The 18,647-nt window shown below is 41.7% G+C and overlaps 1 protein-coding gene across 3 annotated transcripts in view; it reads right to left on the reverse strand.

The window, feature by feature from the left end:
* The window catches only part of BMPER (BMP binding endothelial regulator), a 255,086-nt gene that overhangs the window by 176,870 nt on the left and 59,569 nt on the right, over window positions 1–18,647 (reverse strand). For all 3 annotated transcript variants that reach the window (XM_044946678.2, XM_006071047.4, XM_045166416.1), the window contains exons 4-6: window positions 13,578–13,660; window positions 9,875–9,965; window positions 5,515–5,597 (exon numbers count right to left, since the gene is read on the reverse strand). In XM_044946678.2, the coding sequence (XP_044802613.2) occupies window positions 5,515–5,597; window positions 9,875–9,965; window positions 13,578–13,660 (257 nt within the window). The remainder of the gene's footprint in view (window positions 1–5,514; window positions 5,598–9,874; window positions 9,966–13,577; window positions 13,661–18,647) is intronic.

Genomic DNA, 18,647 nt, shown 5'->3' on the forward strand with positions numbered 1-18,647 from the left:
CTTTAGCCTTACACGCCTGAAGACATCAGGTCTTCCAGAAATATCTGTACCAACTGCCACCAGCCTGAACATTTGACTGAACAAAGGCACAGTGAACTGTTTGTTGTTCAGTATGTTGTTGCTTAGTCGCTCTGTTGTGTCCACTCTTTGCGACCCCATGGACTGTAGCCCACCAGGCTCCTCTGTCCATGGGATTTCCTAGGCAAGAATACTGGAGTGGGTTGCAATTTCCTCCTGCAGGGGATCTTCCCATCCCAAGTATTGAATCTGCAACTCCTGCATTGCAGGAGGATTCTTTACTGCTGAGCCAGGATGGAAGCTCTTGTTCAGTTAGGCAGGTCATAAAAACTCAAGCTCAGATGAATGTTCAATATACTTAATAAATTTGCTTCTGTCTTAGGAAAGAATCTTCTTTCATTTTTAAAATGAACACACACCATGAGGAATGCACTCTGCTATGACTCAGACAACACTAAGGAACAGCTCAAGGAACTCAAATGTCCACTGCCCTGACAAGTACCAGCTCTCTAGAGGAGTAACTCTTGGCTCTGTCATTTATGTACAGCGGGAACGTGGGGAGGACACAGTTTCACAAGTGATAGTGAAGCACTGCGTTTTCTCCATGAATCATAATGCTACTCACACCGAAAAATGTGAGACGCTCTGCTTCTGAAATGGGTAAGAGCGAGAGGTTGTGAAATCCTCTCCAGATATCGTCAAACATTAGCATGTTCTCAGCTGTCTGGAATGCTGTATATACTGTCCTGACCTGAAGCAAGGATGAGAAACCATGTGTGAGGCATTTGTTCCATTACCCAAGGAATCCATCTCAGTCAGATGGGGTGTCTTTCTGGTGGTCTGCTTTTGTCACCGCATCCGAAAAACATGGGTAGACAGATTTTCACAAATTTGGAGAATGTAACAAAGGAGGCTGGACGTAAAATACAATTTTCATGGTGTATAATATTTACTTGAAAAGCTGGCAATTCATCCATCAGAGATGGGTAATATACACTAGAGATGTTTTACACATTATGGGGTGTGCTCCAAGGCAAACAGTAACCTAATGGGACTAGGATATTTATCTAACAATAGCTATTCTCTAAAGAGCTTCAGACAGTAAAGAATCTGCCAGCAGTGCAGGAGATTCAGGTTCAATCCCTGGACTGGGAAGATCCTCTGGAGAAGGCAATGGCAACCTACTCCAATATTCTTGCCTGGAGAATCCCATGGACAGAGGAGCAGCCTGGTGGGCTACAGTCCATGGGGTCACAAAGAGTCAGACACAACTGAGTGACTAACACACACACACACACACACGTTCTCTCAGGCAAGAAGGAGCTGTCCAGCTTTAAAGGGCAGAACTGTCACAGTTTGGAAGGAAAGAGATTACTGGTTTAGTGTACACCATTACGAGGTAGCAATATGAAAGCAGGTGAAGATTGCTAGCCAGCATCACTGAGCACCCACATGGCTAAGCTCAGAGGTTAGCAAGATGAGCATCAGAAAACACACCTCCTTCCCTTATGGAGGACACGGCCTAACACTGAACAGGATAATGCTCTGGTAATCACGCTACAATGGGGCAAGGGCTCACCTGGAAGTGTGTGCACGTGTGTGTTGTGTGTGCATGTGTCTGCACATGAAGGAAGGAGGGAGGGACAGATGGCAAGTAAGCCAGCCAGGGAGAGCCCTAAGCCTCAGGAATACAAATGAGAAAACAGTTTTTTCTGCTTCTGCCTAGAGGCATGGAGTGGTCAGGGAGTTGCCGTGGGTGATGATAACAAACTTTGAAAGGCCAAGCACTGACCAGGTGAAGAAGGATAAGAAAGGTATTCCAAACAGGTGTGGAGACATGAGCAAAGAATGGGAGGCATAAGGAAGTAATGGGTTTAGGGAAAAAACTCGTAATCCAGGGACAGATGGCATGCGTATGTACCTATATGCATACATATTCAGAGATACTAAAATAGTAATGTCTGTGCTTGTGTGCATACATACATGTACCTGTGTACACACACATATATGTTGTAGCCAACTGCTGAGGCCCAACCAACCTCTTTGCACTCGCAAACCTGAGTGTACACGCCAGACATCAGCTGCCCTGCATTCTTTCTCTTAGAGGCCACTTTGCCACCTGAGAGGCAGCTCAAAAGGGTACCCAATCAACTCCCCCATTGGAGCAGATGGGAAATGGTGCAACCATAACTCATCTCTCTCACTGTCAGGCAGGAAATTCTGAGGCATGAATTCCTTTGGCTTCCCAAGTCTGCCGGCAGGGGTGAACTCTGGTCAGGCATGGTGATCCACGCTTGGTCACATACCCTCAGCTAGTTGCCTCTCCCTTCTGATCTCATCTCTGCTCTCCTCGGCCAGTATCCTCCATCTCCCATGAGACTCCCTACACCCCAACCTTTGCTGCAAGGTCTTTTTCTGGGGGAATCCAAAGTTAGACATGTAAATGTGGGTCTGTATTTATATTTATAGGCATGCTTATATAGACATGGATATGTGTGTGTGGAGAGATACGCCCATAGATACAGACATTTATGCATGCAAATATATATGCACACAAACACCACATATACACCCAACGCATCGGTGTGTTTCCATCTCTCTATTTATAGTACCATTGTTTTCCTTTTTACCAAAGCATAGCGGGTAACTATACATAGTCTTTTTAAACTGGGGCATCTGCAGCTTCCAGGGGTATACCCTTCCTATAACCTCCTCAGTGGATCACCCAGCCTCGCACAGGTCCTGTCCGAAGCCCTTGTCCAGTTTCACCCCCTCACTCCCAGCACTGTCCACAGCAAAGTGTCCAAGCCCATGGCCAGAGTGCAGAACCTTCGCACTCTGAGTCTCATGGGGCCAGGGCCAGGCTGCACATTTGCAATATTGCCTTCTAAAGCAAACATCTGTCCAGTTGCCAGTCTCAGGACAGGGCCATCTGCTGCCAAGACATTGCCTCTCTCTCTCTCTCTCTTACTTTTTTTTAGCATACTACATCAAAAGATAGCAAAATAAAAGCATATTAAAAACCAAATTACTTTCATGAAAGTGAAAGTGAAGTCGCTCAGTCGTGTCCGACTCTTTGTGACCTCATGGGCAGTAGCCTACACCAGGCTCCTCGTCCATGGGATTTTCTAGGCAAGAGTACTGGAGTGGGTTGCCATTTCCTTCTCCAAACAAGCTGCAAAAAAGAAAGCTTATGCCTCAACTTTTGTATTCACAAAAAGAAAAACTGCTCTTTTGACTCTACCTATACCCAAGCCAACTCATAAATGTCCTGTCCCCAAGCAAGAGCTCCATCTCCTCTTCTCCTTCCCTTATTAACTGACAGGCTGATGCCAGGGATAGTTGACGCCATTAGCTGCCCCTTATGTGCCAAGGGTGGTAACATGGAGAACTAGAAAGAATATAGGATTAGGAATACAGAAATGTAGGAGATTAGAATACATAGGGATAAAGAAAATGATATAGAATATAGATCTGGAGGAACTCATGAGAAGGAAAGCCTGGGCAAGCAACTACTTCTTTGGATTTTTCTTTCTTCAACTGAAAATAAAAGCAGAACTTGCAGGGGCCTGAATTTGGCCCTCTGGTGTATTTCATTGATCATGCAGTGTCTTTATAAACACACAAAGTCTGAAGACCTTGAGTGCATGAGTATATGACTCTTTACATATAATCTCTAAACTCATTTCCATTCCCAACATCGGATAGCTTTGTGTGACTGTCATTGGCGAAACTGCGGGAGCCTCCCATCCTCCCTGCCACCTTCTAAATTTTCTCCCCAAGGAGGCTCAGTTGCCTAAACTTGGCCCACCTTTATGGAAACAATAATTCATTCAGGTGCAGATTTAAAGTTTTCTACTGAAGTTTGCCTTGTTTTTCCTCAATCTATCCAAAAGAATGAGATGAAAATAATTTTTTTAATTATCAGAAAATTTTACAGCTACCAGTGTGGAAGAAATAGAATTGTGAAATGGGCAGTATTTAGTGGCAAATAGAAATTATTACAAAAACAAAGAGCTATTTAGTCATAATTAGCAGGAAAGGAAAAACATGGAAGTTGAGTCTGAATATGCAAAATCATGTTCATCTTCATTAATTAGCTACTTTTGTGTTTTTATATATTCTTATAAGGTATTTTCTATACCTTATATTACATATTTATATTTACACATACATGGTATATAATGTACATATACCTTATATTACATATTAATTTTTATATCTATATCTACATCTTGTATCTATCTATAGGTATAGATATAAATATCTATCTATCTATAGATATAAATACTATCTATCTATAGGTATAGATATAAATATCCTGTGTCTCCTTCCTTCTCTCTCCTTCCTGTCCTTCTTCCCCTTGCAAAAATTATAACCCTTGGTCATGCTTACTTTAATCTGGACTCTCTAAGTTGTATGTGTATGTGTGCTATAGGAAGGAGGAAATATTTTGGAAAAGACATGTAGAGAAATGACAAATACTATGATTTATGATGATCCGCATATGATTCTGCTTTGATGAAGTTAGGATGCTGAAGTTCCCCGTGTATTTTTTTTTTAATATTCTGAGATGAGTACTGTGTGTTCTTTACTGCAAAAGATTAAAAGCTTAAAAAATATATGGTTGTACTAACTCCCTACTGTAAATAACTTGGAGCGGCTGGTTAAGACTAGAGCCCCCATCATCATCAATACCACCACCATCACCAATGATTTTCCTCCAAATTTAAAATACATTAATAAAAAATATCCCTTTAAAACTATAACATATGCCAAGTTCCTTTTTCATTCCTAAGCACTATGAAGATGTCCTTAGTCTGTGAATTACAAATCAACAGTGCTTAGAAAGGCAAGTCTGCAGCTTTGTCTCACTAATCCCTTCTCTGCCCTGAATCCACAGTTTAGGGGTCATTTCCTCCTGTCCATTCTCCTCTCCATTGGCATAATTGGCCAATCCTCAAATCAGCTTCTCTCCAAAGCAAGCTACATTTATCGCCATCTGCTTCCCATTTGACCACACTAAAGAACTCAACAGCTGCCTAAGCAAGAAGTTTCTCTGGCCCAAAGAATGGAGAATCCATGCCTGCCCAAAGAAGGCAGGTGAAGGGAAATCAACCCCTCTCCCTCACTCTTTAGACCAGTGGTTCTCAATCAGGAGTGATCATGTTCTCTAGGACACATGTGGCAATGTCGGCAGACACCATTGCTGGTCACAACTGAGAGGGTGAGTGCTCCTAAAATCCAATGGGTAGAGACCAAGGATCCTGCTAAACATCCTACAAGGCACAGGACAGCTGCTACCTGTGAACTATCCAGCCCAGAATATTAACACTGCCAAGGCTGAGATACCCACCTTAGAGAGCTGAGCTTTGTCCTTGGTTCCACATCAGGAGGAAGAGGAGAGACTATAAAGAGACTTAGGGCTGGAGTTGGTGAGCTGAAGGCACAATTAACCAAAACGAATACCCTGGGAACATCCAAAGCAGTACTTACAACACAGGAACACTTGGTACACTTGTCTCCTTCTGGCTGAAATTCCTCCCCTTCTCGGTACTGCACCCCCTCAAACACACAGCCTGGAAAGCAACACAGAGTTTCGAATCAGGGCCACAGTCTTGATTCAGCTTGAAATTATATCCTTCTAGCCACTGAGCAACCATCCCCACCTCCACCCTCAACTCGTACAGAATAGTCCTTCAATCAGAGGACAAGAGTGCTTCGAAGTAAAAAAAAAAAAAAAAAAAATCCTGTAGACTACAAAAGATCGACATGGACCCAGAAACCTGAAGATGCTAGAAAGCAAACAAAATGTTGGAAGTCAGGTTGGCCTGAGCAGCAACAGTACAGGGTTCTGAGCAGTGCAGAGTCTGAGGAGCTTACCAGCACCACCCCAATCACAGCCAGGGAACCAAATTCCAGGGGAGCTGGAAGAGGCAAAGAGAAGGTCAAGCCAGAGAGGTCAAGGATGAGCTTAGGAGCAAATGACATGAAGAGCTGCCACCTGGAGAGTAGCCAGAAGTGGCCAGCTTCTGCCAGACCCTTCGCACTCCTGACCTCACTCTATCTTCAGTGAGCCCACAGAGCATGGGCTCTGATCACTGCCCCTGCAGGGGAGGAACACGTGGCCCAGAGAGAGGAAGGAACTCATCCAGCTGGCAGCGCTGGGTGCTAACTCAGCTCCGACCCACTGGCCCTACCACACAAAGGGCCAGACACCAAGATGAGAAAGGACAAAGGCAAGGCAGGAGGCACCACACAGGTTTTCAGTCCCACCCTGTGTGTTGTTGAAGGGGCTAGGATGTCCCCAACAAGTTTGGCTAAAAATAGGCCCAAGAGCCAGAAGGTGCCTCCTATCAGAAAGATGCTGAGGTTGCTGCTCTATTCTTGAGTGATGTGATATCACAGATGACCAGAAGAACAGGCTGGCCAATGACCCTGCGCCACATGCGCCATGCACAGGAGGACTGTCAGCTAACGGCAAAGCCTCCTTCCTCAGGACTGCCTCACCAGCTGCCTTGCCCGGATAGCTGAGGTCACTTTCCACAGATAGAGAGTGTGGAAAGCAGCACTTCCAATGGGGAAACTCAGCAAAGAGGGCTCTCGTGAAAAACCGACTCACGCCCCTGAGAACAGGTGTTCAAGGCCTATCCACTAAAGCCATCAACACACATGCCCAGTCATGTATGACTTTTTGTGGCCCCATGAACTGTATGTAGCCCACTCGAATTTTTCAGGCAAGAATACTGGGGTGGGTTGCTATTTCCTCCTCAAGGGGATCTTCTTGACCCAGGGATTGAACCCACATCTCCTGCATTGACAGGTGGATTCTTTACCACTGTGCCACCTGAGAAACCCAAAGTTGTCAACAGAACCCACCAAACTCTCAAAGCAGCTGGTTCCTGACAAAAGGAACATCTGAACATATGAGCATTGCCCATAACCACCCGATCAAGCCACCAGACCTGTTCATTTTAAAGCTAGATATGAAGCCTTTTGTTCAACTGAAACACATGGAGACAAATGTTACTGAAGCTGAATAGCTGGGTGAACTGTGGCTTTCAGATCTTTCTGATGCCCACAGCGAGAGCCAGGAGAGGAGCCAGAGCCACCCTCCTGCTGTTCTGTTTGATCCAGGAGACCTGATAAGCTTGGTGCCCTCCTCGTGGCCATATCTCAGCGCTGTTAATAACGGCAGGTGCCCAGTCATCTCTTTTCAAAAGACATTTCCAACAAAGGGTCTTCAGTGCTTCCATATATGTTGCACCACTGGTTCTGTCATACAGACTGCCAGACAGGTTAACTGCACAACCCACACAATAACTTAAATAACGAATTTTTAAATGAAAATTCTTGCAAACTGTTCCCTTCACAGCCCATCCTCCTTGAGCAAAGAGTAAGACGAGAAAAGAAGGAGCAGACAACTAAGAATGTCCTGCAATCTGTTTCAGGAAGAAACTGACCACAAGCTGTACATGTTTGTCATTATGGGGAATACCATTCCATGATCAATGACAGATGCCAGTCCTTCTGAATTACAAGGAGAATACCCCAAGGCCTCAATGGACTGTCCCCTCTCTAAAATTGGCTAAGGCCTCCTTCCCAAGACCCAGGATAATGCAGTCTGGATGCGGCCAGATCTGAGTCTTCTGATTTTCATGCCAAAGGTTGGTCTTTGAAATTAAGGAGAGAGAATAAAGTTGATTCTTGACCCCATAACCAAGGGCAGAGTGCCTACCCAGATGTCAGGGGGCTAGTGTGCAGCACTGGCAAGCTAATGTTTTACCTTTTTAGTTTATATTGGGGTATAGCCGATTAATAATGTTCCGATAGTTTCAGGTGCCTAGAAAAGCAACTCAGCCATACATATACACAGATCCATTCCCCTCTAAACTCCCTCCCATCAGGGCTGACTGGCAAGCTAACTTTTAAAAATTTGCTTCCCAGGGCATCTAGACCCAAGTTGAATAATGATCACGGTGTGGGGTAGGGGCAGGTAGTACAGTATAGCAGCCAGAAAAGAAAAGAGGCCAGGGACCCCAACCTCACCTTTGGACTTATCCTCATTGAGTCAAATTTCTGCCTGTGTGAACTAAAAACACTACTTCATCCCTTACTGAAATGGTGGTGAAGACTTAACATTACAATATGTGCAATCACAGAGCTCAGCCTTTCCTTCCTGGGAACTCAACTTAAAAACAAAATGAGAGAAGCAATTGCTCAAATATGATAACTTCAGCTGCTGAAATAAATTCACTCTGTTGTTTCTATACACATACTTTCAAAGGCAGTCTAAAAATATGACTATCTTCTAAGTGAAAAGGAATGTTATATATGCCGAGATGATTCTGCACCAATAAAGCGACAGTCTACTCAATCCAACTGAATTCATATTTAACAGTTTTGATACCTTTTAAATCTCTATGGCATATAAAATTTGCTCTGTTATCAATCTCAAGCTTGGCTGTGCACAGAAATTATCCAGGAGGCCTGAGTTTCACCCTCCAAGATTCTGATGGAATTGGTCTGGGATGCAGCCTGGGCATCAAGATTTATTTTTTAAAACTTCCCAGGTGATTTTCATGTGCAGCCTAAAGAATGACTGAGCTAACTTAATAAAGATCCTTTAGGCATTTTAGAATATGGTTACATGATGCAAAGCATTCAGTGCATTCAGAGGGGAATGGTACTCAAGCAAACTCTGTTTGATAGATACAAAATAACTGAGTTATGGAAAGAATTATTTTACTTTCAACTGGTTTCTGGCCTTCACTTAAGCTTATCCAATAATACAAGCTTAACAGAAATTGCAGTGTGAAAAGGAAGCTTGGCTCAATAAAGACTGTCCAGGGAACTCAGGAAGGTTAGGAGCAGTGGAGAGAGACTGTCCTCACTGTCATTCAAAGATGAGGGAAGTCTGGACCCTGGAAGCGACTCAGGTCTGGGAGCATGGCAGACTGTGTGGAGGGAAACGGCAGGAGGGGAAGGGACCAGGGGCTCATCTTCACAGAGCATCCCACGATGGTGCCTTTGCCATTTCCTGGGAAGGCTCACAGAACAGAAGGCCCTTTGGAGATTTAACTTCAAAAGCAAAGAGAAGTAGTTGTGAGTATCGCCTCCAGTGAGGAAAAGCACTCAGAGTAAAACCCAAAATGTAGAACATCTGTTGAAGAGTATGGGCCAGGGGCTTAAGGGATCAGAAAAAAATCTCTCACCTCAAAATCCCCGGGCTCGTACCTAAGGGCAAGAAAAGAGGCAGGAGGCCTTTGTAATCCTGTTCAGAGAAGTAAGAGGAAACACTCCAGCCACTGGAAAGGAAAGATCGCTTTGCTGTCAGCTAGGCCCTGGGGCCCTGTAAAAAGACAGTGGTTCCCAGCCGCTGCACCACGCAGAAAACTGAGACCGGCAAAACCTTCAGCTAAATCCACTTAGGGACCCAGCTCTCGGTGTTTAGAAAACATCTGGTCGCCTCATCACCAAGGCGAGCCCCGGCCAAGGTATTGCAATATGAAGCAGTAAAAAGACATTTCTGGAAGCAAGGGAAAGCCACAACCTTTCCTTCCAAAATAAGCGTTACCTGTGGCCCTGTGGAGTGGAAAGCAGGCCTCCGGAGCCTGGAGCATCCTTGCCAAGACCTACAGCACATTGCAGTCATCCCGGGCCCACCAGAGTCCAACCGGACATTTCTATGCAAAGAAGTTTGCTCTCCTCACCCATTAGGTACACAGACGTAAAGGGAGAAAAATTCTAAGTCGGGAGTGGGAAAATCATGCATGCTCAAGAGAACCCCGAAGGATTTCAACAGTGCTGTACTGTACCAGGGAGCTGCACTGCCTTCCCCTTCCTGAGAGGTTACCTGGACACGTGGGGCAGCATGTTCCCAGATGCTTGGAGGGGTTTTTACAATGAACGACACATCGCACCTCAGACTCTGTGACAACGCCTTCCTGAAAAACAGAATGCCACAATCAACGTCAGCCCCAGTATTCCCACGGAGATTTACTCACTTCTGGAAAGTAGCCAAAGAGGTAGGAGAATTTGAACACGAAAAGTACAAAGGGGGATAGGCGTCAGGTCCATAGGTCCGTGGCACAAACGAGGTCTGATGGCTCCAGTTTGTCCATTGCAAAGCGCAAATCTTGTCACCTGTTCTCTTCCCTGTTCTGGCTCTTTCTCTTTGACTCTGATTTCTTCCTTTCTTTCTTTAAATCTAGTATTTAAGATTTCCTTGCTGTCTGTCAGTAGCTGACAGAGTCTAGCTGTTCATTCACAACTGTTTTAGGTTTTCAACATGTACTATATGATCTATAATTGTTATTACACGTTAAGCCATTAATTATAAGCCACAAAGGGCAAACATAATATCCCAGACTGGCATCTGGAGACCCAAATCCTCACCACCCTTCCAGGAATAACTAGACACCAGCTCTGCAATCGTAGACATTTCTCTGGGCTTCCCAGAGAGCCTGGCTCTCACACAGCAAATGAAGAGACCAGATAAAACTATTTTAAAGATCATACTATATTATGTTAAAGTAGAGACTTTCGGTCTTAATAACAAAATCAAGGGACTCATTTGCAACTGATCTTTTGACACTAGTACTTTAATGTTGATTGAAACATTTTTTTAAATTCAATTTTCAGAGTTGGCCTTTGAAGGTTTTTCTCTATATTCTCTACCCACTTTATAAAATGGTTTTGTGTGTTTATTAATTTTCTTTCAAGGGGAATGGTAACAAAAGGTAAAACACTATGTAACAATCTGACAACTAGACAATTTTCTTCATCGAGCCTGCTACTCTATCATCTCAATCCAACAAGGAAAGTTACATCCTAAATGACTTCACATCTGTCAGACCTGAGGCTTCCACTACCAAGAAATTTATTGTGGTCTATATCACATCTGGAAAGGAAAAAATGTCAAAATTCCAGCAATATACAACATCAAAAAAGGAACTGGCCTTTAGTTATATAACTGAAGCAATGCAAAAAGTCCAGGATCAAATTCCCTTTAGTATCTGCAATGCAGATGCAGGATTCAGGTTACTCCCCAGCATGAATTTCCTGTCTCTGATCTTCAGATTTTCCTCTTCCAGTAAGACACTAAAAGTGGAAAATAAAGGTAAATTTTCCACCATCAAACTCCTTCAGTAAGAAGACATAAGAAATAAGCTAGAATTCAACTCAAGTGGAAATTAACCGGATCATTAAACTAGCTGTTCTGGTCTGGTACCAAGTTGTACTCAGTATACGCAGGCTCTACCAGAAGTGTTTTAAATGACAATGTTGCTCATTCTCACAACCACTCTATAAGGTAGTACTATCCTCATTTTATGGGCATGAACGTGAAGTCTGGAGAGGTTAAGTAACAAGTTATGTAAATGGCAACAGCCATATTTTACTCACTACACTACACTCTCTCTTCTGTTACTCATTCTGTGTCCTGAGAAGAAAGATCTTGGAGAGACAGGTTGCAATTGTGTCCTTCAGCAGAGGAGCATCTTACATGCAGCAGGAAGTCATCTTACATGACTTCCCTGATGGTACCAGTAAACAGTCATTTCCTACATACATAGATGAGGTCTCCTTCCCTAAAGAAGGAAGAAAGTAAGAAGGAGTGGGAAGGTACTAACTGAGAGAAGCCGAAGCTTTTTGTAACTAACAGATGTTTGCCTTTATGGTGATTGAGTAAAATGATATTTTCCCTGGTGGCTCAGCAGTAAAGAATCTGCCTACAATGTAGAAGAACAGGGTTCAATCCCTGGGTCAGGAAGATCCCCTGGAGGAGGGCATGGCAACCCACTCTAGTACTCTTGCCTGGAGAATCTCATGGACAGAGAAGCCTGGCAGGCTGCAGTCCTTAGGGTCACAGAGTCAGACACGACTGAAGTGACTAAGCAGCAGCAACAGGGCTTAGGCAAAGTATTATAAAAGGAGAAAAATTAAAAGGCAAAGTTCATCCTTGGTAGTGAACATCTCCTCTCTGGGCTTCATCCTAAAGTTAAGCACTTCCTGACTCCTGAGTCTGTTGGTCTTTAAGATCTCTTTCAATAATAATTTGATATTCCTATATATTATCTCTGGGCCCTCGTGAGTGACTAGTTACCAAAGCTGATAAGCAATAGGATTTTCAGTGTTCACAAATGATGATGGCTTGATATGTTATTCATTCAACAAAATATTCCCTACCAGATAATATTGGTTTTCATCTAATTCAAACAAAGGCAGCAAAATTCACCACTGGTTCATGCAACTTGAGGATCTTCAAGACCTGTGACTATTGTATACAAATGTTATAGTCCACTCCAAAAGGCAAGCGGCTGTTGCTTTCAGAGTGTCTCTGTCAAAAACTGGAAATTGCATCAGTCAAGAAGCAGGTGGTGATGGGGTGGGGCAAATTTAGAATGAGTGTGGGCTTTGATGTTGTTAAAAGTCATTGTCATCATCATTTGGTTCCATGAAGCTGACTGAATGTATAACCCAGATAAAAAATTCAACAAATATTCACTGAATCAATTAATCTATTGTTCATATCTCTTCTACCTACTGCTTATTTTTATAAATAATTTAGATTACTACATAAATAAATTGAATATTTAACTGAATAAGTAACTGAAGATCTTATGAGTGAACATGCCCGCTGTGGGCTTATAATAAGAACATGATTCCATAAGATTCAGATTTCAATAAGCTAAATGTCAATGTATTTGAGATAACATCAGAGAGAAATATGCATTATTATACTAACTGCTTTCTCCTTTAAATGCAACAACATATCTTTGGACAGTGAAATGAACCTGGGGTAAAATGATTAAATAGCATTTTCTCTTCTCTACAGAGAAAAAAATTTAAATTATGTCAAAATTAGATGAGCATTTTTTTAACAGAGTATTTCTTTAAAGAAAATAAGTTAGAAAATTTTGATTCTTCATTTCCCCTTTAGTTTATCTTGCCTGTGTTAAAGACGTGTAATGATTAGAGTCACGTGGGAACAGTGCACTTTTCAGAGTTCAGCAAGCACCAGGCACAGTGGGCTCCTTAGGAGCTGAACTGGTGGTTCTTAAATCAGTTGGGTTGAAATCATGGAGATCACAATGTCCTAACTGCTTTGGTTAATACAGTTTACAGACTGGCTTCGGTTCAAAATGTTTCTAAATAAAAAAAAGAAAGAAAAAGGAAAACATATATCCTCTAACAATACCTCTTTCTGCTAACAAGAATTTGTGTTTTGCAAAGCTGACTCAACAGGAAGACATGAATTTTCCCCAAGGGCATATGCATCTTCTCGGAGCTTTTCCAGGCACAATTTAACAACGGTGAACAATTCTGCTGTGTGCTTCTGGAAGTAAGACCCATGCAATAACTATCCTGTACCTGTCTTGTTATGGTGAATGTCACAATAAATATAGACAAGGATAGAGTTGGTTTTTCATTCGTTTCTCATTTTTTGCTTGTTTCTTTGGAGTTTTGTTCTGTGTTTGTTCTGTGTTCTGGAAAGGGTTTCTGAAAAGGACTTTATGGATTTCCTGTCACTGGAAAGTAAAATAGATGGACTTTACCTGGCACTGGCGCAGGACACAGGGTTCAGCAGGATTCTGCCATTTGAAGGAGCTGTTGTAGGTACTTCCATCATAGGTACAACCTAGAAGAAACACAGAGGCAGGAAGAAAGGCCAAGAATGAATGTGAGTTTCATTTATCTTTGAAGCAAAAGAAGTTACGTCTTCTAAGCCAGAACTAGTGATTGTAGGAAACACCATGCTCCTTGGCTATTTTCCTCTAAACACAACTAAGCCTTCTAAGTATCCACTTGGCTTTTTACTTACATTAATTCTTTGACTACCAAAAAGATTAACCTCACAGATTATATTTTCAAATGAAAAACCATGGATTGATGAACTCTTTAAGCCAAAATGCATAACCTCGTGACTTTATTTATACCTAGTAAGTATGAAGAGGACCAGGACTCAAAACATCACTGTGAAAGGGGATTTTACACAAGACTAAATGAATTTAAGATTGCTGAAGGTCAAGAGCGAAATGTAAAACACAGCAAGAAGCAAAAGCAAGAAAATTAAAATATAAAAAATGATCACAAAATTCTATACCCATATGACTCCTGACAAGCTACTGTCTTCAAAAGATGAAACCTTCCAAGCCTTGCCTCCAGCTTTAAGAGCTATGATTTCATTTTTCACTTTGATTTTACTTTTAAGTGGTGAACTAGATTAAGGAAATCTGAAACTAGACGATGTATGGATTATCCCATGTCAATTCACTAGCCAAAACAGAAGTCATGCTCATTCACTGGCAAAAACAGAAGTCAAAGGCCAGAGAGTCTCAAAAAAGGAAACACGTTTAAGCCTCTGTAGAAAGAGCCAAATAAATAATGGTGCGAGGATCACAACCTAGATCTTAATTTAGTTTGTCCAAATAACTCCTTCTACCTTGTGAGTTACGTTTCAGGGGAAGATGAACCCAGCTATGTCTCTAGTAAATGCACATTGGATTATCAGTAGTACACCAGGCAAATGGGATTCACCAAGTACAGCCCTATTGCTTAGCCCAAGGAGTACAGCAGTAGGAACACACAGATGGGATAATGCAGATATAAAAGGGTCTGCCTCTGTTCCAGTGACTGGCTTCCATCAACCCATTCCACCTCAATTCACAATTTTTCTTATCCAAGATACAAAGAGAAGACTCGCCTCCTTCCCTGAATTCTTTTGGATACTGCAGTGGTAACTTAAAAAAAACCTTCAATACAAACATAATAATAAACACTTAAGAAAACTTCAATAGACATTTTCATAAACTCAGAACCATGATTCAAATTCCCAGAGAATTATGAATGATTGAAAAGGGCTCAGTAACACTCTTCTCTCTAGTTCCTACAAATCAAATTACCAAAGTACACAGCTGATTGGAAACATATTAGGGAAATGCTTTCACTATATATTTTTTAATTTCCTTTGCATGAAGTGTTACAGTGATAAAATGTTCAACCACAGGGACGCCTAGCACACTGCAAATACTTAACACCAAACCCAGAATGAATACAGTAAATTTTCAACAATGAAAACCAATATAAAACTATTTGGGCTAGCATAAATCTTACGGAACAAACACACTTAACAATAGACGTGCCATGTGCATGTCTGATTCACTACCACAGACTCACTCGGATAATAAATAACTTGTTCCGAGAGGTGGAGGTGGGGAAATCAGAGGACCAAATCCAATTCAAGTTAAGTCCAAGTAAATATGAAACGCCTGCCAAGTCTGCCAGTAGAGTTTCCAAATATGTTATACATTTTCATCCTCTGGATTAAAAAAAAAAAAAACTAAAAGAAAGAGTGATTTTATGATTCTAATAGGGCAGGCAAAGAGATTGCCTTTTTTACTTCGCAGGAGGAAGTGCACTCTAAGCCCATATACACCAGGCAGGAACTGCAGGCCAAGAGACTGTTCCCGAACAATGCCAGGCCATATGTAAAGGACTTCCAGGAGTAGGGCAGAAGTCTCTAGATTATTCCATCCAGTATGGGATAAAAGGTATTGGCACAGTGGTCCAAAGTGCAGGGAACCCAGCCATGTTTTCTGCCTCAAATAACTCAAAATGAAGGCTGGCTCCTCCACCAGTTTAACATATAAAGACCAAGATCAAATTATGACCAGCTTCACTGCCCTTGTTAACATGTGAGTCTACCACACCTGAGTCCATATAATAGATGTTCCCAAATGTTGGATGAGTCACAATGATTGAATAGACTCAAAAATATCAGTAATAATCTCTTTCAAAAGTAAAAGCTATATCTTTTTATTCTTCACGTACCCTCAACAGCATTGGCTGGTTTTGGCAACTCCAGTAGACTAAGCATCCTAGGTCGATTTCAGATGTAAGGGATTCTTGGGAATCAGATAATTTTAAAAAGGCTATTTTCACTGTTCTTTGGGTTCATGTTCTAAGATAAACATGCCATCTTAATGCAAGACACTAACATGAGCTATGTGAAGACTCACATATACATACAATCAAAAAGAGTCTCAGACTTACTCCAGAATTACTTCCTATTCTCTGTAAGGCAAACTTCTTTATAATAAAATCTCTTTTGCCACCAACTTTATACTGCTAGCAGGGCAGACTGGCAACATCTTGCCCCTTGAAACCCCATAGGAGGAATATATTAAATATCTATTATTGGCCAGAGTAGAAAGAAAGACAAAAAAAATTGTCCATCGTACATTAAGGCAGTGTTTCTCAAACCACTTCTATGGAAAGGTTTGTTTTGTTTTTGTAATTCACTGTAGGCTGATACATTCATAAAATATAATAAAAATAGATTACTATAAAAATTAAATTTAAAAGACTGGCAAAATATAATTTTTATTACTATATGTAATGGGTATAGAATTACTTAGTAGAATCATGAGAAACATTTCTAGTTGCTTACTCTCTGATTCTGTACTTTTCTCACTGTAGATCAGCATTGTCATTTCTGGACCAATGGAGACTTACAGAGCACATTTTGAGTTGCTCTGCATTGAGGGATGTGTCATGGGATGGGGAACAGCCCAAAGAAACAATCAAAAGATTTCAATCTTAGACATTTAGAACTAGAAGTCAAATAGCAGATAATAAACTTTCTCTCTTTCATTTACATATAAGAAAATTTGCACAAACAAGATTAAAGTGGTTTACTCAAAATTAGAAGCCATTAGGTGTGAAACTAACACTAAAACCTGGTCCTGCGTGAAATCCACCTTTTCACATCCAGGTCTAAACTCACAATATTATTTGAGCACTTTCTAATTCGTAAGGTCTTTTGTATTGAGGACTTAATGGCCCAGGAAAAAAATCAACTCTGTCCTTTTAAATTAAATGATAGAATATCCAGGAACTTAACGAAAGAGTGGACAAGCTGGGCAACAGACAAATGGTTAGGCAACCAGTAAAGTCATTTTTCCTCTTCTTCAAATATTTTAAAATAAACGTTCGAGAAGGGGATTTATAAACATTCATTAGTTTTCTTCTGGAGATAAAAAGCCTTTCAGACTCCAAGAGCATCATGAAAACCACCTATATAGTAGCAGGAAGAGTGGTTATTTTCTGATAAAGTCACTATACTATTTTTAAACCTGCAGCTCTCAATCTAGCATGATTTTGCCTTCCCCTTCCAATATCCAACCAGAGGACTTTTCATAATGTTAGGAGATATTTTTAGATGTCACAGGCTAGGGATAAAGGTGCTTAAATGGTTCTACCACACAGGAGTCAGAGATGCTGCTAACACTCCACAACACACAACAAAGAACCAACCAGTTCACAACGTTAACTGTGTCAACGTTCAGAAACCCTGATCTAAACCATCACATGAAACCCAAAATGGTTTTTCTTCCCAAAACTAAAATAGTACAAAAACAAGCCTAAACTAGCTATATGGTACTTGTGCATTTATTTCAGCTTTTTATATTAAATATTTTCAGGGTGAGGAAGAATTTCAGAGCATTTTTTTAAACACACACTATTGTAGAGAAGCTTAGCCCAGTCAATGAGGAAAACAACATGGCAACGGAAACAGTTCAGTTTCAGTTTCAGTTCAGTCACTCAGTCGTGTCCGACTTTGCGACCCCATGGACTGCGGCGCTTGAGGCTTCCCTGTCCACCACCAACTCCCAGAAACTACTCAAACTCATGTCCATTGAGTCCGTGATTCCATCCAGCCATCTCATCCTCTGTCGTCCCCTTCTCCTCCTGCCTTCAAGCTTTCCCAGCATCAGGGTCTTTTCCAGTGAGTCAGTTCTTTGCATCAGGTGGCCCAAGTATTGGAGTTTCAGCTTCAGCATCAGTCCTTCCAATGAATATTCAGGACTGGTTTCCTTTAGGATTGACTTCTTGAATCTCCCTGCAGTCCCAGGGACTCTCAAGAGTCTTCTCTAACACCACAGTTCAAAAGCATCAATTCTTCGGCACTCAGCCTTCTTTATAGTTCAACTCTCACATCCATACATGACTACGGAAAAACCATAGCTTTGACTAGATGGACCTTTGTTGGCAAAGCAATGTCTCTGCTTTTTAATATGCTGTCTAGGTTGAAGCACATAAACAAACTGAATCCACAATGAAGTGATAAAATTCATTTTTCTTATTAGTTGTGACCTTTTTTGGAAGCCACATTATCCCAAGGGAGAGAGAATGCCACATATTTTCATCATTCTGTCATTAAAATAGCTGTTAAAAATCATCAGGACCATGAACAAATAAAGCACTGGCCACCTAATGAATCTTAGCTCCACCCAGTCTCATCCTTCTAGTTTTAATCCTCTCTTTTTTCACATTAACATTAGCCTACAGATCTTATCATTACCAATAACTTACCCCCAGCAGCCAAGGGCCTAGCTACATGGCCCCAACCTACCTTTCCAGTCTTCTCCCCTGATTCCTGGAACTAGGTCTCTAGGGTTACCTGATCATAATGAACTTGAACGCTTCTTTAAATAAGTTCAAGTTCTTCAACCAAGGCTATCAGGCTCCTGCCTTCATTATCCCACTGAAACATCACTCTCTTCAGCTGCAGCTGCCTACATGTGTCCAATCCAAGGGGACACTCAGCCCTTATCTTAGAAGAC

Source organism: Bubalus bubalis, chromosome 8 (assembly GCF_019923935.1).
Source record: "Bubalus bubalis isolate 160015118507 breed Murrah chromosome 8, NDDB_SH_1, whole genome shotgun sequence".
NCBI lineage: Eukaryota > Metazoa > Chordata > Mammalia > Artiodactyla > Bovidae > Bubalus > Bubalus bubalis.